The following is a 23,288-nucleotide window of genomic DNA, read 5'->3' on the forward strand; positions in this document are numbered from 1 at the left end:
AACTCTGGAAAGAAAGGAAATTAGGGTTTAAACTCATACTGGACTGCTCTCTCCAACTTAGCATATAACTAGCAAACTATAGTTATTTGATAAAATAATTTAATCTGTTTTAAATATTTAATTGCTGGGGATGTAAGGAAGACATTTCTCTTTGGGAGAGGTGGAGGTATCTGTTGCTTTTCTAGAAAATTTCAAATTCCCCCAACCCCCCATCCCGTCTATTTTCTCTATTCTCTCTATCCTCTCTCCTATTTGTATTCCCTTGGCTTGGCCAGACTCTACCGTTCCTAATTGCCTTCACACAGCCCACATCATTCATTTTGGTTTCCCTGTCCAGCTCCACTTGATGGTTGAATAAGAAATCCCTAACCTAGCCAGCTGTTTAATACAGAATATTTCAGGGGATCCCTCTTACCAGTGCCAGCTACCCAATGAGCAGTATTGTCTATTTAAGATTTGCCTTGCTGGGCGTGGCTCAGCAGTTGAGCATCTACCTAGGATCCAGGCGATCAGTGATCGATTCCCGGCCAGGGCACATACCCGGGTTGCGGGCTCGATCAATGACTCTGTCATCATTGATGTTTCTGTCTCTCTCTCTTTCCCTCTCCTTTCCTCTCTCTGAAATCAATAAAGATATATTTAAAAAAAAAAAAAAAAGGATTTGTTAGGACAGTGAATCTTAGGGGTTCTCATCATAGGAAAAAAATTTTTGTAACTATGAGAGGTGATAAATGTTAACTAAATTCATTTTGGCAATCATTTCACAGTATATACAGGTATCAAACCATTATGTGGTACACTTTAATACAATAGTATGTGTCAATTATATATCAACAAAACTGGAAAAAAATTTTGTTTTCAGGATCCAACAAAAGTCATCATATTTAAGAATCTCAGTTTTTATTTTCAGAGTGATCTGCTATTGCCAATATGTCTGAGTATTTTATTCTTTCTTAAGAACTTATGTGAAGAAATAGTCATGTTCCCAATCAATTCTCATGATCTTTTCAGGCATTTGAACATAAGGATATTAAAATGCACTACTTCGGTTTCATTTCTTTGGGCGTATTATAGCAAATGTCTTAAAATTTGAAAATTTAAGTAGCCAGGCCAGCTAACATTGTTCTAGGTGTTTTTAGCATTCTCTGGCTGTAATAGCAGTGTAGATTTCAGAAAGTGCTAACCAGTTTGCATTTTTAGACATGTTACTGCTATATTGAGTGTTAACAAATGCTCTTAACCTAAAGAGTAATTAATAGAGATTTTTGCTTTCTGTTACTTAGTTGGAAGAACCTTAGTAATTTTGACAAAATTGAACATTGTGTAGTTTTTCATTACATTAATATTTTGGTTTGGAAACATAACCCCAAAGAAGTCATTTTCAGCCTCTTATTATATAAACTTTTTGAGTCAGCTGCTAAAATTGCTTGTTACATTTTATAAATTACTAATTACAGTGTTTTTGTGCCTCAAACTTCCATTGTTATTCTGTATTTGAAGTTGCTATTTACTTGACCGTTGATTAAGTTAAATGGTCTATTTCGTGTAACAGTGACATGCAATAACATATTTTTCCCCTTTTTTAAAATAGATTTGGACTGAGCAACAAATTTGAATCAGAATTCCCTTCTTCATTAACTGGAAAAGTGAGTGTCTGTTAATTATTTAGATACTATTTTTACACCTCAAAACTAAAGTCTTTTCCTAACAAATTAGGAAAAAGATTTATGCTAATGATAACATGTTTATTGACATTAATATTGCAATGTTGTTATTTCTTAAATTTTTTTCTTTAGGTAGCTCCTGAAGAATTTAAAGCCAGCATCAACAGAGTTAACAGTTGTCTTAAGAAGAACCTTCCTGTTAATGTACGTTGGCTACTTTGTGGCTGCCTTTGTTGCTGCTGCACATTAGGTTGCAGTATGTGGCCAGTTATTTGTCTCAGTAAAAGAGTAAGTTGAATTATATATTTTAATTTTAATTTAGAAGTAGACAAGCAAGTCGTGCATTTATCTGTTTTTATTTTTTTGTATTGAATGTGTCACACTGTCCTGAATACTATGCAGAAATAACCTGATCCAGAGAGGAGTGATTAACTAAATTATGGTATGCTCATATGCTGTTTATATTAAATAGCCATCTAAAAAAATTATATTTATAATTTTTACCTCATAGGAAATTACTTGAGAGTAGAGTAGAGTACAGCATTCTCTATATGTACATTTTGATGGTGGCAAAGGATAATGATCTAACAGGCGTATTTCGCTTAGCGTAATGCTCTCTGGGTCCATTCATGCTTTCACAAAAGGTAAGATTTCCTTTCTTTTTACAGCTGAGTGGTATTACATTGTGTAAATTTACCAGAGCTTTTTTACCCATTATTTGAGATCCTCTGTTTTTCACTTTTTAAATGAGGAAACAAGATATTGCGATGTGTGCACAGTATAGGGTTTAGAAAACAAAAAGTAACCTTCATATTCTTCTCCACACATTTTTAGTAACTTAAGATCAATTTTCATGAAACTTTTTTATTTGAGACGTAAGGTAGATTGATATTTTTAGGCTTTTCCCATTTGTAGTTTCAGAAAGTACATTTCATTTAGCATTGTAGTATTTAAGTTATTATATATGTGGCTAGATGCAATGTTTATTTGATACATTTAATTTTATATGGACTGTACTATCTGTTAAGCACAAACAGTTATGATTACTGCTTTAAAAAAAGCTATGCATTTCCCTGTTCCAGGTATAAAGTATATAACCATAGAGAGGGTGACACTTCATGCGTGTATGAAAGGTATTAGAGACTCTGAAAAAGGAGTGCTTTGTAAGATGGAGGCAGGGTAATTTAGAGTAGGGATTTTTATTTTTAACCTTTTATTTGTCATGGATACCTTTGGTAGTCTGGGGAAGCTTATGAATCATTTCTTAGAATAATGTTTTATTTGTATTTTAAAAGATTTAATGTATTAGTAGTATTTTTTTAATCCTCATCCAAGGATATTTTTTCAGTCACTTTTCAGAGAGAGTGGAAGAGGGAGAGAGAGAGAGGGAAACATCAGTGTGAGAGAGACATATTGATTGGTTGTCTCCCGCACATGCCTCGACTGGGGCTGGGGATTGAGCCTGCAACCGAGGTTCGTGCCCTTGGCCAAAATTGAACCTGGGGATCCTTCCCTCTGAGGGCCGGCGCTTTAACCTCTGAGCAAAACCAACTAGGGCTATAATAGGTTTTAAAATAGGGTAGTGCTAGCTTTGTACTCCTTTTTTTTTCAAAATTGTTTTGCGTTTCTAGATTGTTTGTATTCCATGTGAATTTTAGAATTAGATTGTCAATTTATACCAAAAAAAATCCTTTTGGGATTTTAGTTTGAATTGCATTGAATCTATGGATCAGTTTGGGGAAATTGGCATCTTAAAAATACTTAATCTTCTGACTCATGAAACAATATCTCCCATCGTTTTCTTAAGTCTTTAAAGTTTTTTCCTTGAGCAGTGTTTTGTAGTTTTAGTGTACATGTCTTGTATATCTTTTTTTAGATTTACCATAAGTATTTATTGTTTATGCTATTTTAAATGGTATATATTTACAAATTTTCAATTATTTTTCCTTTTTAGGGTATAACTTTGTTAATTCGTTTCATTAACTTTTTTGTAGAGTCCTGAAATTCTTCATAGAGTCATATCATCTGCAATGAAGACATTATTCTTGTTCTAATCTGCATGCTTTCTGTTGCTTTTTCGTGCTTTACTGCACTCACTAGACTATTCAGAAAACATCGATTAGCAGTTGTGAGAACAGGTATCTTTGTCTTGCTCCTGATCTTGGTGGGAATACATTCACACTTTCATATTTCTGTATCATGTTAATTGTAGGGATTTTGTAGACACCTTTTTTTAGCTTGTGGAAGTTTTATCCTAGTAGCTTGTGGAGAGTTTTATCAGTAATAGATGCTGACCTTCTTTATCTGCAATGATATTTTTTTCTCTGAAATCTACTTTGCCTAATAGTAATATAGTCATTCCAACATTCTTTTGATTAATGTTAGCATGGCGTATTTTTTCCATTTTTTCACTTTTAACTTATTTATGCCTTTTATTTAAAGTTCATTTTTATAGGCAGTTTTGGGTCTTGCTTTTTTATTCAGTCTGACAATTTTTGCCTTTTAATTAAGGATGTTGGACCATTTATATTTACTGTGATTATTGATATGGCTAAATTTAAGTCTTTCATTTTGCTTTTTGTTTTCTTTTTTCCTTCATTCTTAGTTTCCATTTTTCCTCATTTTCTGTCTTCTTATATTAAAAAAGAATTTATTGAGGTGACATTCACATAACAGAAAATTAACCACGATAAAGTGAACAATTTATTGGCACTTAGTACATTCACAGTGTTGTGTAACTGTCACCTTGTTCTCAAACAGTTCCATCAGTCCAAAGTAAAATCCCTTATCCATTAATCAGTTTCTCTTTATTACCCTCTCCCTCCAGCCCCTGGCTACCACTAGCCTACGTTCTGTCTTTATGGATTTATTTATTTTGGATATTTTGTATAAATGGAGTCATACATTATATGACCTTTTGTGTCTGGCTTCTTTCACTTAGCATAATGTTTTTGAGGTTCTTCTATGTTATAGCATGTATCAATACTTAATTATTTTTTATTACTGAATAATATTCCACTGTATGTATATACCAGTTTGTTTATTCATTCATCCATTGATGGGCTGTTTCCACCCAAAGGGTGACTACTACTGCTATGAACATGGATGTACATATATTCGTTTAATACTTGTTTTCAGTTCTTTCGGGTATACACTAGGAGTGTGGGGTTATAAGATAATTCTGTACAGTTATTTAACTTTTGAGGAACCAGAGCAGTGTTTAGGCTAGGACTAGTTACTCACTACTAGTGAGGCAAGACCCTCTTGGAAACTGTACTCAGTGGCCTGTGAATTACAATGTTTTCTAGCCTGGCTGATGGAAAGAGGCATTGTGCCAGATTTTTGTGAGCTTTGGGCACTGTTATCTCTAATTCTTCCTAATAGTTCTTTGCTCCACCTCTAGTAGTTTCCTTACTTGTATGTGCTGCTCTGTATACTCACCAAAATACTCAGTAAGGACTATGTTCAGATCTTTGGAGTTCATTATCTTTTTAGCACTCTCTTCTTTGGTAATCTGTTCTGTGGTTTCTAGCTGACCTGGTCTCCCTAGACTCTCAGAGTCCTTACCTCAGGGAGTCACCAGGTTTTGTCTGGGCTCTCCCTCCATTCACTGCCACCTGGAGCTCTCTTAATAAGCTTGGGAATCATAGGGCCCATCTGATTTGTTTCTGGTTTCTCAGGAATCATTGTCTTTCATTTCCCATTGTACATTGTCTTAAAAACCTGTGTCATATGTTTTTGTCACTTTTTTGTTGTTGTTGTTTCAGGCCAGAGGTAAATCTGGTACCTAATGCTGCATCTTTGCTGAAAACAAATCTGAATGTCTTTTTTTTTTTTTAAATGGAAGTGTTCTTGACATATAAGTACTATGGTAGGTGATAGGAATAGAAATATGTGTATTAATACTCTATTCAAAGAGCGTATAATCTATAGATAGTTTGTAAGTATTTGTCATGTTTTTCATGAAGCTTCTAATATCAGAAGACAATGAATATGTGTCCTTAGGGTCTGGAAATATGAAGTGGCCACTTATAATCACAAAATATATTTGAGGGAGGGAGGTGGAGAGAGAGAAAGAGAAACATCACTGTGAGAGAGACATATCAATTGGTTGCCTCTTACAACTCAGGTATGTGCCCTTGACTGGGAATCGAACACTTGACCCTTCAGTGGGCAGGTTGACACTCTAACCACTGAGTCACACCGCCCAGGGCTAGCTGCCATTTCTTTATGCTGCTAGTGTACCATTCGCTGGAAGTTACTTATTCATTAATTCAATTAATATTTCTGAAGCTGCACTGTGGACTTGGTACTGTTTTAGATGCCATCTAGATGACAGATGCTGTTTAGAGGTTATGAGGTTCCTCTTGTGGACTTAAAAGGTAGATAAAAAGCAATGAGATGATTAGAAATAGTGGTAAGTGCTTGGAAGACAATAAAACAGGAACCTCAGCCTTTTAGTAGGTTCTTTGTAAGAGCCTGGGGAGCCTACAAGTGAATAAAATGCTCCAGCTTCATGAAATAGATTTTGACATTTACTTTTTGTTTTGTCTATAATTTTGTTTATATTTTGCTTCTTGATTGTGTCTTAATTGTAGCATTATAGTTAAAAAAATTGATGTCCAAGTAAGTCAACTCTCTATGACTTGTATGTGCTTTCAGCCTGGCTCATTTTTTGAGGAAACAAGTGTCATAATTTTACTATATGTTGTGTTAAAGCATTTTGTTTTGTTTTGTTTTCCATCCTAAAGTAACTATTGGTTTTAGTTTTCTGAGATTTTACATATATATATTATATCCCAACATTAATGACTTTATAAACTTTGTTTATATATGTTCTCAGCCATATCCCTTGTGACTGAAGAACCCTAAATTTTTGACTTTATACACCAACTTCTTAATCTTAATAGTTGTTTTTTCTCCTTTCTTAGTGCTTTACTATTTTACATATGATGATTGGAATTATGTGGCTTTCTAAAAGTGTTCTATATGCATTTTTTTATAAATAGTGTGCATTTCTATTCCCCTTAAACTCATTCACTTAGGTATAGGGAAGTAGGCTGCCACATGTGGTAGCTGGGACCTGCACTTTGGCACTAGAAAGAACTGGTTTGGAAAGTAGTACTCAACTCTGAATGACTGATTAATTCACTCTGTAAACCTCAGTCTTTACCTCTCTAAAATGGGGTTAATATCTTCCTTGCAGTGTTGTTTGTTGTAAGGATTAGAGCAAGTACTTAGTATTTTGCCTGTAGTAGGTACTTAGTTAATGGCAGTTGCTGTTATCATTTTAGTATTATTCTTCCCAGTATCTGTCTTGCTAACTACTGTATCCCCAGTGCCTCTCACAGTGCCTTGCATCTACTTTGTGTTCACTAAATAGTTTTTGAATGAATGTACTGTTTAGCTTTTGAAATCTTTGAGTGGTAAGATCATAACATTTCAGAAGGTAGGGCCCTTAATATTCAAAACAAGATTTCTAAATAAATAAAAGTATCTTATGTTTTAGAGCAGCAATTTTTAACTGGTGTGCTACAAAAATTTTTAAAAACATGTAATACCTGATTATTTAGTCAAGGGCACTGACTGTTTTTCCTTTAGATTGTCAAATAAAAAAATGACAACAGCCAACACAACAGTAGCCATTTGGTGTGAATGAATCAAAATTATACCTAATTTTTTTTGTCAGTTCTGCAAAAAATGTAATTTTTGGTGTGCTGTAGAATTTTAGTAATTAGTTTGTGTGCCATGAAATGGAAAAGGTTGAAAATCGTTGTTTTAGAGTAAATAGGAGACTTTTTTCTGCAGGGGCAATGTGATAAAGAGTAAAAGATAGTATAGTAAATCATTGTTTGAAGCTGGGTGATCTTGAATCACTAAAACCTCTCTGAACCTGGAGTTTTTTCTTCTCCTACCCCCTTTTTTTTTTAATCCGAGAAAAAGGCTAACTGATCTCATAGGTAGTTCCCAGCTCTGAAAATCTGTAATCCTTTGAAAATTGAGCTGTGTAGGTCTATAAAGCATCTCTATTTCCAAATTTCAAATGAAGAAGTTCTCAATGTTGATTTTAACTCCAAACCTAAAGAATTAACATTTTAGTAATGCATCTTCATATAGACTATTTATTCATTTATTTTTATTCTTTTGGCTTCTCTGAGTTTATTTTATTTTACTTTATTATTTTATTTTTTCTGAGTTTTTTTTTAGGTAATTGCTATTCAGCTTTTGAAACTTTGATGAAAAGAGCCTGTATCCAGTCTAACTGCATTTCTTTTGCTTTAAGTTGTATGTTTAGATATTCTTCTGGATATTTTTTCTCTCAAAGTCAAGTTTAGTTATTCAATAATTGTGAGTTACTTTGGTTGGGGTGTAGTAGGGGTTGAGAATCCAGATAGGAGAGGTCAGGATCGTAGAAGGTTTTTTCCTAATATTTACATCCTTCCTTGAAACTTGTGTATTTCTTCTTAAGAGAGATTGAGAATGCCATGTAATGAGTTAATCCAGTATAGGAGGGACTGGGACTCTCATTGAAGGTAGAGTTGGTTTTTTTATATCTAATCCTAGGTATCAGTTTGTGGTTTCTTGCCCCTTCCTCAGTATCTCCCATATTATAAAATGCAGGATAAAGAAATAGGTTTAACCTCTTTGAAATCTTATTTCAATTGCTTTGTAAAAGGTCTCATGTAAAGTATTTCTCATAACCAGAGGAATATATTTATTGCTATTTCATTTCAAAGAATATGTTAGGCTCGAAATTTAGAAAACTGATTCTTATATAAATGAAATAAATTACAGTCATTAGTGTGGATGACACCGACAATTTGTTTGTAATTGGAAAAAGTGTTACTAAATTCTCATAAAAGAGAATACTCAAAAGAGTGTAAACTTTGAGTCTTAAATGTGCAGAGGTGGCACTGGTACTTTAAAGATGTGTTAGATTTATTTGAGAACGTGTTTTACCAAGAGCTAGCTGAAATTCAGTTCTGTCTGAATGTTTAGAAGATGCTGTTGGTGTAGTGGTTTGTAGAAAGATTTGCCTGGCTGCTTCAGTGTCCATTCTGCTGTTAACCCAATGAGTTCTTAATTTCAGATACTGTATTTTTCAGTTTTAGAATATTCATTTGATATTCTATATTTGAGTCCAATTTATAGAGTCCAATTCTGTTCTGAAATTCTTTTCACCCATTTTATCTATCTTTTCCTCTATTTTATTGAACGTATTAATCAAAGTTAATTTAACGTCCTGTCAGCCAATACCAGTACCTGGATTGTCTGTGGGTCTGTTTCTGTGGGTTTTTTCTTTTGATTATTGGTCATATTTTCCTGCCCCTTAAACTTTTTTCTATGCTAGATACTACACACAAAATGAAGTAGAAGCTCCAGATGAAATCTACCACAATCAAGGATCTCATCTTTTCTGTATTAGGGACATAGTGTGAGGGGAATGGTCACTTTGGTGTAATAAGAGATTGAACTGGGTTAGACTGGGTTGCAAGTTTAGTAAGATTCAATTTATCTCTGATCTTTGTCTCCTCTACCCTAAAACTTGTACTCTTCGCATATTTTGAGTTTGGCTTTTTAGCCTTTCATTCCGTGCAGGTTCAAGTGTCCTGAGCAGGAGACCAGTCATGTGTTTAATTCAGATCCTCCTCCCCCTAGCAGAATTTTGTCTTCTATGCAGTGGTAGACTGTGACTAATTTTTCTCTGCCTTTCAGGCTTAGTCCCCTACTCTTCCATGCTGCCCCAGAACTCAGTAATGTCTCCAGAGAAAATTGGCTTTGCATTTTAGGGCACAACTAATTTCCAATCCATTGAGCCAGCCTGTACAACCTGCACAAACTATCGATTTATCTTTTCTTCTCACCCTTAGAATGAGCAAAGAAAGACAATGGCCAGTAATCATCAAATGATTTAGGAAGGGCTCTTTCTTTTTCTGGATTTTATTGTATCTAGTCCTTGTTGCCTCTGAAATTTTCTGATGTTTTGAAATAATGTGGTTTTTCTTCTTTATCCATTTCTTTTGTAGTTGGGAGTGTTGGCTTGATACTGGCTACTATATCCTACCTAGAAATATATGTTTCCAATTACCTTTATTTTATGTAAAGCATTATGCTGTTTTTTGCATATTTGAGGGGAAAGAATGATTTGATTGTTTCTATCATGTTTTTTGTTTGAAACTTCATACTTAAAATTGTATTGTCAATACATTTTTTTTTCATCCTCTTTTTTTGTGTGTATGTTTTTATTGATTTCAGAGAGAGGAAGGATGAGACAGAGAGAGTTAGAAACATCAATGATGAGAGAGAGTCATTGATCGGTTGCCTCCTGCATGCCCCCACTGGGGATTGAGCCCGAAACCCAGGAATGTGCCCTGGCCAGGAATTGAACTGTGACCTCCTGGTTCATAGGTCGATGCTCAACCACTGAACCATGCGGATGGGTCTGTCAATACATTTTGTAAGGACATTATATTCATTTTATGTTATCCATTCCTCAAATAGAAGGATTTATAAATCAGTGTCACCTAGTTCAGAAGCAAGTAAAAATAATTTACTTGCTGATTGAAAGTGGAGAGAGCATTGGGTTTAAAGTTTGTAGATTTGAGTTTGAATCCTTTCATTACTCTCCCTGGTTGTACGACATTGGGCAAACCATTTGACTTCTGGAAGCCTGTGTACTTAATCTATAAAATAGAAATACACCTCAAGTCATGTGTTATTGCATGAGGCAAGGTATAAAAAAATAAAATACATTTTGCATAAATCTCATTGAGACTGCAAAGTAGAGTAGAATGGGTATTTCTAGACCTTAGAACCACAGAATATTAGAGCTGGAAAAAATTTAGTTTTATAGTACATTTTATTTTTCAAATTTTAGAGTAAATTTGATTGTTCAAGCATGATAGCTTAGTGGCATAACATACTTTGAATGGTAGTATTTCACGTTTTCTTATGGCTAAGTAGTATATATGTACCACATCTTCTTCATCTAATCCTCTATCACTGGACACTTTGGTTGTATCCACATCTAGGCCACTGTGAATACTGCATTGATAATAGGGGTGCATATATCTGCAAATAAATGTTTTTGTGTTTTTCAGGTAGGTACCCAGAAGAGGAATTGCTGGGTCATATGGTAGCTCTGTTGATTTTTTGAGGAACTTCCTCACTGTTTCCCATAGTGGCTGTACCAGTTTACATTCCCACCAGCAGTGAATGAGGGTTCCTTTTTTTTCACAATCTCTCCAACACTTGTTATTGTCTATCTTGTTGATAATAGCCATTTTAACAGGTATGAAGTGGTATCTCATTTAGGTTTTTGTTTTTTTAATTGATTTTTATAGAAAGGAATGGGGAGGGAGAGAGAGAGAAACATTCATGTGAGAGCAGAGAACACTGAAGGACTGCCTCCTGCATGACCCCCACCAGGGATCAAGCCCGTCACCCAGGCACATCCCCTGCCTGGGAATCAAACCACAGCCTTTCAGTGCACAGGATGACACCCAGCCAACTGAGCCACACCAGCCAGGGCTCATTGTAGTTTTGATTTGCATTTCTCTAATAGCTGGTGAAGTTGAGCCTCTTTTCATATACCTGTTGGCCATTTGTATGTCTTTTTTTTTTTTAAATATATCTTTATTGATTTCAGAGAGAGGAAAGGAGAGAGAGAGAGACAGACAGACAGAAACATCAATGATAAGAGAGTCATTGGGGATTGAGCCCGCAACCCGGAAATGTGCCCTGACCGGAAATCGAACCCCGATCGCCTGGATCCTAGGTTGATGCTCAACCTCTGAGCCACACCCGGCCGGGCTGTATGTCTTCTTGGGAGAAGTCTCTGTTCAAGGCCGCTGCCCATTTTTTATTTGGATTGATTGTTTCGTGTTGACTTATATGAGTTCTTTATACATTTTGTATATTAACACCTGTTGGAGCTGTTGTTTGCAAGTATCATCTCTCCATTTGGTTGGTCGCCTTTTTGTTTTGTTCGTTTCTTTTGCAGTGAAGAAGCTTTTTGGTTTGATATAGTCCCATTCACTTATTTTTGCCTTTACTTCCCTTGTGTTTGGGGTCAAATTCATAAAATGTTCTCTATGACCAAGTGTATAAGTTTAGTACCTATGTTTTCCTTCTATGTAATTTATTGTTTCAGATCTTACATTTAGTTCTTTGATCCATTTTGAATCAGTTTTTATACATGGGGACAAATTGTAATCTAGTTTCATTCTTTTGCATGTGGCTTTCCAATTTTCCCAGCACCATTTATTGAAGAGGACTTTTTTTCTCCATTGTGTGTTTTTTGGCTCCTAAAAGGAGCCTTTATGTATAAGGAAATTTGTTTAGAAATTTTTTTGAGGAATTTGATCATATTCTAGTCTATCTTTTTGGTGAATACAGATTTTTAATGTATTATAATACTGAGATATGCTATTTAAATGTCTGCACACCACTGCAATATAAGATTTATATTAATCCAGAACAAACAGGTGAATAAAGTAATTTTCTCTTAAGTTAAAAATAATTTAAAGTTTTAGATGGTTTTCTTCTAATGACCTATAACTAAGAACATTTTTGTTTCATTTATGTTAGTGATTTGAATTTGTACAGATGTCAAAAGATAAGTATAGTTCTTATTTAAAAATACTTAAAACTTAAAAAAAAGATTATGAATACATTCAAAGCATTATTCTTGTTAAAGCTTAATGCATTATAATTTGGGAGTTTAAAATTAAAACCTGTTTTAAAGAAGAAATTGAACATTTGAAATTGCACTGACATTCTGTGATGTTATGAATAAATCCTATTCAAATAAATTTTAAGTTTAAATAGTTTAACTTTTATAGTTATTAGTGAGATATTTATATATTTTCTTAACATATCTTAGCATATTTGTGGTATAAAAACTGATGATAATGCTGTTTTGTGGGCGAGGGGGATTTCAGAGAAGTTTGTTACAACTTCCACATTTTTTTTCTTTTGGCTTTAAGTACTTTAAAATCCATGAAATTCCCATTGATTTTATTAGGAACTTTAGAAAACCACGTCTTTGAAAAACCACTTTTTCAAATGATTGATTGTAAATAAATGAATTACTGGTAATAAGTGTACTGTAAGTACTAGTGGTAATAAAGTAGTGGAGTAATACATTCAAGATTTTCTAAAAGATTTCTTGCTTCCCCAAAAGATTTATTTACATCTAATTGCACATAATTTGTTTATAAGGAATAATAATTTATTTCTTAGAAAGTTATGAGATTTAGAAAGAATTATAAAAATGCTTCTTCATAGTAAATCAAATTTGCATTTTCAGGAAACCCTTCTATTCTATTGTAACTTACTATTTCTAAGTGATTCATATGTATTTCACAATTCTAAGCTTACTTCACATGGGTCTTTGGAAGTTGATAAGGGAGTATGATATGCCTAAAATTAATTGTAGACTATTTATTTAGCTATTTTGTGAATTATCCAGGCCTTTTACTTCTCTTGCAGAAAATTAAAAAAGAACCAAAGGCAATAGAAATTGAAGCCAAAATTACTATCCTTTTGTTGCTACTACTTGTTATTCAAGTTAAATCTATTTAATAAATAAGTCTATTTAGTAATTGAAATGATGTTTTGAATCTGTTAATTTTTACTTTAAAATTGCTTAATGGCTATATTAGAACTAGTTCACCAATGAGAAAAATATAATTAGCAAGGTGTTTAAATGAAGAAATATGTGAAAAAAAGTTAAAGTGAGCTCTGTGATGGGGGAGATGGGGGGGAGTCGTCCTCTTCTAGACCAGGTTAGTGCTGTGATGTGATGTCATTCTCATAAAAAACTTGTTTTGCTTGCGTGGTGTGAGTTGGTGGTTTTGGCCCTTTTAATTAAGGATAATAATTCATGATAAAATTAGATTTCATGTTGGTCATCTTATGCAGAAGGAGTAAGAATTCAATGGTTAAGAATAACTAACCTGTCCTCTCACCCCTAGGGTGTGAGCACTGAAAAGGATTAGGGCCCACTGTAGGGAAGCTTGCACTGAAGCCTGCACTGCCCTTTCCTCTGTTCTTTCAGTTAAATAGAAGATTTTTAGTTCCCATGACTATCAATCTGGTGCTTTTCAGAAGCACCAAATTCTTTTTAAGAAATTAAGATGACTTATTTTTAGAAATCCACTGGCGTAGGATACCAAAAGATGATTTTTTTGTATGTCATGTTGACAGATCCTATACATACTATTTTTTGCTAATGAATATTAGTTTGCTTTAGTTTATGTTGAATTTAATGGTCGATATAAATTTATAAAAATCAAGGACAGATTTTTATATGCTTAGGTTTGCTTACCCAATAGTAATTATAGAGTTTGGTAGTGTCGAATCTTACATTTCATTAGAAATAGTATCTGACTACCCTGTGGACATAAACTCTTACCTTTTATTTCTAGTATACTGCAATTATAAGGTGCTTTTTTTTCATGTTTAAAGGCTTTTAAATAGCTTTTATAAATGTTGAAATGCTATATTTTTTAGTATCTGCCAAATTGGTATTGTATTTAATCTTGAAAATATATTTTGATTTTGTTAACTAAAAATAATTGCAGAATATTAAACATTCTCAGTAGTTAGCTCCCCCCCCCCCCATTTAATTTGAGCTTTTGTTGTTACTAACAAATAATTTGTGGCACAGTTTTTCTCTTTTTCTTTCTTTCTTTCTTTCTTTCTTTCTTTCTTTCTTTCTTTCTTTCTTTCTTTCTTTCTTTCTTTCTTTCTTTCTTTCTTTCTTTCTTTCTTTCTTTCTTTCTTTCTTTCTTTCTTTCTTTCTTTCTTTCTTTCTTCTTTCTTTCTTTCTCTTTCATTCTTTCTCTTTCACTGCTAGAATCTATATACTTGTCACCTTAGTGTGCTAGAAATGTTCCACTCAGATCAAGGGTTTCTTTCTGGTTTTGTATGTTCTCACCTGCTCCTCACTGTAAATCATTGAGATGTCAAGTGTAATGATTAATTAAGCTGCACGTGCAAGTGCTTTTTTTTTTTCACCTGTCAAGCAGGAAAGAGGTCTTATAGCAAGATTAGATGGTGCTAATTCAGCTTTTACTTCAGACTGTCAAGTGTGTAGAAATATTTTATATTTAGATGCTTATTCAGAATATGACATAGCAGGGATTGTTTGGTTTAGAATTCTTAAATATTGTAAGGTGCAATTATTATACCAAACCCTATCATTAAACTCCTAATTAGAGGCAAAGAGTGTATTCAGAATTCCTACATAAATATTTTGGAATTTAGGGTTCATACTTTATACTTACCTTCTATTCAAATACTGCTAGTTGATTTAAGTTACTTGAAGTAAATATTTTTAAATTTTTAAATTGTGTGTGTGGGTGTGTGGTGTGTATTGTGTACACCATGAGATCCATTTGTAATGAGATTCATTCTTATTATAATATATCATGGGTTTAAATTTATAATGAAATGATGATAGTAGTAACTACACTTTTTTTCTTTGAGTAATGAAATTATGCAGAATGTAATATTAAGCTTTTAATTTTTATATTTTAATATTAAACAAGACTTGGAAAGCTTGTTCTCCCCACCCTAGTTCTTTCACTCCCGCCTCTTAAACCATCAGTAAAAGTAAAACCTCAAATTGTATAGTAATCTTAATCTATTATTAAAAGGTCCTAGAAAGGAAGATTACAAGGTAGATTCAGGTTTTGAATCGGTTTTGCCATTGGTTTAGCAGCGGGTGGGCAGGCAGATGCCTGCTCAGAGTAGAACCTATTGCCATTTTTCACCATTGATAGAGTAGCCTTTCAGAGTCAATGAGCTCTGTCAATGTGAGCTTGTCAAGGCTACAACTTCATAGACCTGAGAGGCGGTTTGAGAGGTCAGCCCTTTTCAGGTTTGCTGTGATGCAAATGAACTTTAATGCTTAAACAACTATTGGAATTTTTATGTCTGCTCCTTGTTCTTTTTTCTTCACAAAGTCATTGACGAGACATTCAGTGCTTTTTAAATTGGAAGTTGCATTGTGCTAAAGACCTAGTACAGATTTACGGAGGGCTGAAAGCAGTTAGATCATGTTCTTTTCATGGTGCGATTAGAATCAAATCGATTTCCCTACAGCCTTCAGCATTCAGATGGCAATTTTAACAAAGCTTGAGGGCTAGACAAGGGACAAAACGACTGAACTGAATGTTAATTACACTCTGCAGCCTTATTTTCTTTTGATTTGGGGCTGACTGGCAACTAAATTAACAAAAAGTGTGACCATAACTGCTGCCCTATTTTCATTTAAAAGGAGAGCTGCCTCTAAACGGCTATCTTTACAAAGAAACAAGTGAGGTCTGCTGATCATTGTTAGCAAGGGCACTTTTTTCCCTTTAAAATTCTTGCCCCAAAAAACTGTTCAAAAAATAATGTAATAAATTAGTCATTGGTATATTATTTTCCAGAGAGTGAGTTGGTTTTCTGATTTTTATGACATACACTTGGAGAATGTAAGGCAGTAGTGGTAATTCACTGGTAGTTATGAATTATAGCTGGCACCTATGTGACTGTGGCGTGTCTTTAGCATGTTCAACATGCTGAAAGGTAATGTGGTAACTAGATAATAGTAGATAATATTTTATTATAAAACATTTGACTATTGAAAAGCAGCTTGATCCTAACAGTTTCTCACCTAGCTCATCCCTGTTTGACATGCAGTTTTTCACATTTGATTATTAGTACTTATTTAGTTGTTCCACATTAATGGTGCTAGATGCTTTTTTCCTTCCCCTGTGAGGAAGCTGCAGCTGCACCAAGTTGCATTTGATTCTTGTGGCAACACTGTCCTTTTTGCACCTGCAGCTGTGCCAGTCTCATCTCAACACCTGGCACCATGAATTATCCTGTATTCCCAAGCAAGAAACATTGCATGCTGCATAGTATATATTGCAAAAATCAAGAGATCTTAAACATAAATTTCTCAGTTGATTAACAGTAGTGTTGAATTAAGAGTTTGATTTTACTATCATTCTTATTCTTGTTGGTTTAAATACAATTTTGCGTGTTTTAATACTTAATACTTACATATTATTTCAGTATTGCAAATATATTTTTGAAATAAGTGGGGATTTAAATTTATATTATTTGATAGATAACTAGCTTTTTAGACTTTGATAGTTTTAAATCAGAGGCTAGTAAGTTTGAAACTGTGAAAACAGGAATTAGTGATAAAAAAACCAAACCAAACCATATCTTTATTAAAGTACTACTTGTATTCAGGTTACTGTTTAGTGCTAGACTGTTGAAAGTGTTATAGGCCACCCTATATTCAGTCACTGTCTTACACGTCTCTCCTTTTCACACAAAAAGCAGCTGCAAAACAGAGTTTTTCTAAAACCAGTCAAGAGTAAACTTTTTTCTCATTTGTCTTCCAGACACGAAGATCGATTGAGAAGTTATTAGAATGGGAAAACAATAGGTTATACCACAAGGTGAGTACCACAGGGAGCAGCTTCGTACTGTTGGGGTCTGAATTGCACAGTATGGAAACAGATGCTTTTGTTGAACTAAAAATATGAAAGGTGGACAAATGGGTTAGTCTGTTTGCTGCAATAAAATAGAGCTCATTTTTCTTCTTTTACTCTCCTTCTTGTCTAGCTGTGCTTGCACTGGAGACTGAGCAAAAGGAAATGTGAAACGAATAACATGATGGAATATGTAAGTTAAAGGGCTGTTTTGTGAGTTTCTCTATTAAATGATCATTTATTTTGCTTCTGATCTTATTCTTTCCATGATTATTAATCAGCAAAGGTGTCAGGAGCTTAATCTCCTGAGTGCAAGGATTTTCTACGGTTCACAGATGCATGGTTTCATGTGCAAGACTGATTTATAAAGTTATGAATGACTTGAAAACAAGGCTTCACTGTGTTCTGAAAAATAATAAATTAATTGCCAAGATAAAATAGCCTGAACATGTGTTGATGGAGTGTGAAATTTTAGATGCTGTATAAAGAATAACCACAACTTTGGTTACGCAGCAAGTCAGATATGGCTTTTTTATATAATGCTAATCAAGTTTCCAAGTGTGGAAGAAAACCTTTCAGCCAAGCCATTGGAGCTTAAGAAACCTTTAGCCTTTATAAATTTTAACTACCCATACCTCAGTGGCCTTTAAAGAATCTTTTAAAGTGTTATTAGAATATTGTTTTATAAAAATTATCTTTAAAGTAAAGTAGGAGATGGGGTTTGCCTGTCCTTTGTTGATTCTTTAAAAGATACCCAAGCTGGCGCATGCATACAGTGAATTTGAGAGCTTGTTCAGTGTGGCATTTAACTTACTGACTCCTTAATTCACTTGAACAATTTTTCTCCTTTTGAAAAATTCAGAATACTATAGAAAATTATGAATTTTTATTTCCCCTTGAGCTTGAGCATTTTATTTTAAATGTGGAAAAGTTATTACATTAAGTGAAAAAGACCTAAAGAAGAATTGATTGTTGAAATTAAAGTCATAGCCTTTGTGAAGTGCCTGGCACATCATTTCTGACAAATCCTATTTGAAACAATTAAGCCATTTGATTGTGTGTGTGTGTGTATAAAAGATTGATTAAAACAGTGTTTAAGTAGTTGGAAATTGTCCTAAAGTCATTTTGTTCTGTAGTATTTACCCTTTTTCATTATTATACAGTCAAATCCCATTTCTAGCCTTTAACATAAAAGATGTCTTAAAAATGTCTCTTTTTTTCATAAAATAGGTCTATATTCAGTGAACCAAATAATGTAAAATTTATCATTATCTTTTATATCAAACATGTTACTTTATGATGATGAGAAAGACACTTGATACTTTATAATATTAATAAAAAAGAACACTCAAATAACTTGTTTTGAGATTGACCTATGAAATATGAAAATGCTAGTCTTGTATTTTCATCAGAGATGGTAAGAGAGTTTATGTATTTTGGTGGGAGGGCTGGATATGTAGGAGATTTAAAGCATTTTGTGGGAAAAAAAAAAAAAAATTGCTTTATTTATAAACCCAAACACGAAGCTTAAAACTGAAGCTTTATTTATTTATTTTTGCACATTTCTAAATTTACATTGGAAAGGAAAACATAAAGTTATTCCCAATGCTATTATTTCCAGATAGAATTATAGGAATGTCACTCATTCATAAAATATACTTATTAAATAAAATAACTTACTAACCTTCCAGAACTCTGTGAGCTCTGTGCTTTGTTTGTAAAATAGCTTCCTTTAATTTATTATGAATTTTTAGATAAACTCTACTACTAAAGCCATATTTTTCATACCATCATAGAAGATACTCAGAAGAGTAGTAAGACTTTTTTTTAATTGCTAGAAGTTGTATTTTTTCTAAATTTTCTCAGTATGTATATTTGGGGTAGTTGAATGGAGGAATAGCCTAATTTCAGAACCTTTCTAACAAAAAATTTTTAAAAGTTAAGATAACAAATAATGTAGTAAGAAGAGAGTGTTTCTTTATCTATTGAATTGGGGCATTTTTACCATGTCTTTGACTTGAACTGTTCTTTAACTTACAGAACATATTTCATTTGTTAAAGGATTATATTTTGAATATTGGAGACTATCTAGAAAAATACCAACTTGATACCAACTTTTCTTTTATTCTGATATGGTAGAGCAGTATGATTTAGAAGGAAAGAGATAAGTGGCTAATTTCTGTGCATTTCTTCTGAAGGAAAAGAGTTCATAGGATATATTCTTTGAAAAATAATAATGGAAATATGGCCAAAGAAAGCATTTATTTTCCATTATGTAGTATACACTGTAAAACATAATGCCTACATTCAAGAGCTGAAACTGTATAGACTGCTTCATTGAGGACATGTTTGAAATATAGACATATTTATTGAATATTAACTCATAAGTAGTTTAAACATTTAATCATCAAGTTTTAGATTCAGTTTCTGAAAAAACAAAAATGAGTTCACCAAACTTGGAAATGTTCAAATCAATTTTTTTTGTTTGTTTAGCATTATTCTATACAGAATTGGAAAAGGGAAAGAGTTGATTGGAATTTAAGACAGTTCAAGTTTGGAATAAAAATTAGCTCTGGTCAGCTTGTGTCTTTCTGTGCTACTGTGTTCTGTCTTTGTTGGTTTTCCTTTAATTTTTTATAAAAGGTCCTTTGGAACAAATTTCAACCTTTAATTTTGCTAACTTAAGAAGAAAAGGACTTTTAAAAATTTAAGAGATGAAGGATCAATACTCTTTATTTAGAGATCACATATCGTGGTACAGTAAAAATGAGAGCAATTCTAGAACATAAAGACCCTTGGAATTGGGTTAGATAAAGAGGAGGAAGCCTGAATAAATAAATATTGGGTCAGCTGCAGCCACATAGTACAGTAGAAAAGGCAAGGCTTTGCAGTTAAGACTGACCTTTGTTCAAATAGGGACTCCTCATCCATGGTGTTACCCTGCTTAGATAACCAGTTTCCTCATCTGTAAAATGAGGGTGAAAATGCTTGCCTCATAAAAAAGTTGTTGGGATTCAGTAGATCCAGATAGTATGAAATACTTGTAGGTACTAGTTATTCTTGGTAAATGCTAGTTCTGTTTTCTCTCTCATTCATGCATGTATTCTCCTGTGTGCCAGAGGCACTATCAAAATTAAGTGATGGAATATAACTGAACTTTTGTTAAGATGAAAACCTATTTAAATCTTTTTAAAACTTTTTTTTCTCCTTTTACAGGTCATCCTCATAGAATTTTTACCAAAGACACCGATTTTTCGACCAGATTAGCATTTACTTTATTTATAGAGACTTTCCAAGTATGTTGTCTTTCCAATGGTGCCTTGCTTGGTGCTCTTCTGGTGGTGACATAACATTGGTTCTACAGAATCGTGTGGTGGTTTTCTGTTGTGTTTTTTTTTTGTTTTTTTTTTTAAATAACCGCATGTTCTAAGTGTGTGTTTTTGTCCAACTTTGCAACAGTTATTTCATACAGATGTTTAATACTTAAGTTATTGTGCTTTTTTCTGTTATGTATTCTGATTTTCAAGGATTACTTTTTTGTATTATCAAAAAAATACAGTTGAACTTAGCATAAAAAGTGGCCAGCCTTTTTTATTTTATCACCAAGGTACACATAGTCCTTTATTTATTAATTCCTTAATATAGAAAAACACCTTTGTAAGGCTTTACTTATCAATTCTAGCAAGCACACTCTTTGCATTATTTTCTCCCTTTTTAAATTTAATGTAGTTATTATTTTCAAGTAGTTTTCTTTAATAGCATTTTGGAATTTAACATGTCCTTTCTCATACAAATCCTAAAGCTCTGTTTACAACGGAAATACCTGTTACATTATGAAGACCTATAAAAAAGTTTTGAAAGGATTTCTGTCTTCAAAGGTAGCAAGGCAGGATTAAATTAATTTTATTAGAATAGACAAATCAGTCAATGGCATGCATGCATCTAATGGTTACTAGAGCTCAGGATCATAAAATATAGTAGCATTACAATCTGTATATATTTTTTATCAAGATGATAATAATGGCCTTACTTGGGTTATTTTTTATTGTTTATCAAATCTTATATACAAAAGTATGGAAATACTCCTTTAAAAATTTTCTAAGGGAAATGTTTCTCCTAATCTAATACAGTTGTAGAATGGATATATGTTTCTAAAAAGTTTTTGAAAGAAAGCAAAAATTCTAGAATTAAAAATAAACTGGCATTTAATACCCCATTGATATTTACAACAGATTATTACTAAGAAATGGCAGGCATATTTAGTACTGTTTTTATCTACTAGTTTGCTTTTGGTCCAGTTAAGTGTACTTTTTGATTGAGAGTGATGTTTAAGTTTAAATCAGATCAGCTTGTTTCTTTTAAATATATACAAGCATACATATTTTTCTCTCCTTTTGGTTGTACATACGTCCATGCATTTTAAAACTTTCTGAATGGCCTATGTGTAAATTTTTGTTTTTATAAACCTGAAATTATACAAATTTTAATGTGTGTCAAGAGCTTGTTCAGTTCAGCTGTGGTATCGAGCAATAATGTGAATAACTTTTGAAATTATATAAACTATGCTTAATAATTTGTATTAAGAATTGGTACCACTATATAATACCTTCTTCCTTGTATTAAATCTTTTAAATACCAGTTTCATTAATTTATATACCTGTATTTTTTAAAAAGTATTTCTTTGTACTTCTCCAAAGTACTGTAATTCTATATGAATTTGAATAGTTGAATGCCAGTATTTTACGTCCTATATCCTATATTGGACATTAGGAACTATCTTAAAACCTAGGATTTTTTTTTTGTATGAGAATTATTTGTTTCCATTGCCCCCTAAAGTACTTAACTTTAATTTATAAAGCACTTTTCCTCTAAAGAGCTCAAATTACAAAGAATCCAAACACATCTCACTTTATTTACCTTATGTCTAGGGTGTAGGCTGCCACCTTAAAGTAGTGGAATTAAAAGATAATGCTATTCAAAAACTCTATTATTCCTCTAGTTTCAGTGTGGAAAATTACTGTATGGAGAATGCTAACTCTGCCTCAGTATTCAGAAAGAGCAGAAAAATATGACTGGGTAGACTATGCAACATAGTGTTCTATATCTAAAATTTTATAAATTTATAGAGCAGCATATTGATTAGCTTTATAAGAAGAACTGTACCTTTTGAGACATAATTTTTTTCTCCTATTATTAGTCTTTTGTAAGTTATAATTTTTATTTTATTCCTTTAAGAATATTTAACAATAATTTCATAGTTGATAGTATTAAGTTTAGGATTTTTAAAAGCTTTAATAATTTTATTGAGAGGTGTGTCAGTTGCTTAAAGATTCCCTAGAAATGTGCACTCTTACATTTCTAATGTATATAAAAAAAGAACTCTGAATGCTTAATAGGTGGTATTACCGTAAGCCAGTTATGCCTTGAGCTTGAGTGTCTGTGCTTCGGTTTTCCTTAGTAGCCCCAGTATGACCCCTCTGGCTTATTCTTTCTTGAATCATGAATCTAAGTGCCCATGTTACTGGAAATTAGAAATTTTTAAAATGATGATTGTTCTTCTGTTCCTGTTTTCTGACTTAAAGTTTGTGAAGCATGAATCATAGGTACTTTTAAAACTGACCAAGAAAAAGTATTATTAGCAGAAAATCTAATGTATAGATTTTACTTAGGATCTTTGTTTATACATTACTGGCATTTTATAGTCAGTGTCCCATTCCTGTGTAGAAACATTCTTTTATCAAATAATGTACTTTGGAAGCCCTATTCTATTTTAATACGTGACTTTTGTATATCTGGGTTAAAATATATATACTCCAAAACCTAATGACTATAGTAAAACGTAAGTGACACATTTAGCTTCTAAGGTAGATACTGCCCTGCGCTCACAGGAGGGTTGCCTTACTTCTATAAAATGGTCATCAGATGCTTTATTAAGACACTTTAATGACTAGGTTTCATTCATTTGTGATATAAACATGTAATTTAGGCCTAAAATCAAGAAGTGTTCAAACCTCGAATGATAGTAAACTGCTTTCATTTCCTTAACTATAAAAACTAGTTTTGTAATTGAATTTTAAATCAAGAAAAACCACAGCCTTCTCCATAGTTCTGTTTTCAGTGTTAT

The 23,288-nt window shown here is 32.9% G+C and overlaps 1 protein-coding gene across 2 annotated transcripts in view; it reads left to right on the forward strand.

Annotated features, from left to right (window-relative positions):
• Positions 1-21,802, forward strand: part of CHIC2 (cysteine rich hydrophobic domain 2) — a 38,735-nt gene extending 16,933 nt beyond the window's left edge. The window contains exons 2-6 of one of the 2 annotated variants that reach the window (XM_016207177.2): positions 1,592-1,646; positions 1,797-1,868; positions 17,075-17,131; positions 17,298-17,357; positions 20,381-21,802. In XM_016207177.2, coding sequence (XP_016062663.1) covers positions 1,592-1,646; positions 1,797-1,868; positions 17,075-17,131; positions 17,298-17,357; positions 20,381-20,431 — 295 coding nt within the window. In that variant the 3' untranslated portion in view covers positions 20,432-21,802. Of the gene's footprint in view, positions 1-1,591; positions 1,647-1,796; positions 1,953-17,074; positions 17,132-17,297; positions 17,358-20,380 lie in introns of both variants that reach the window. The other variant, XM_016207170.2, reaches the window with a different exon arrangement.
• The last annotated feature ends 1,486 nt before the right edge of the window (positions 21,803-23,288 follow it).

Source organism: Miniopterus natalensis, chromosome 1 (genome assembly GCF_054644295.1).
Source record: "Miniopterus natalensis isolate mMinNat1 chromosome 1, mMinNat1.hap1, whole genome shotgun sequence".
Lineage (NCBI taxonomy): Eukaryota > Metazoa > Chordata > Mammalia > Chiroptera > Miniopteridae > Miniopterus > Miniopterus natalensis.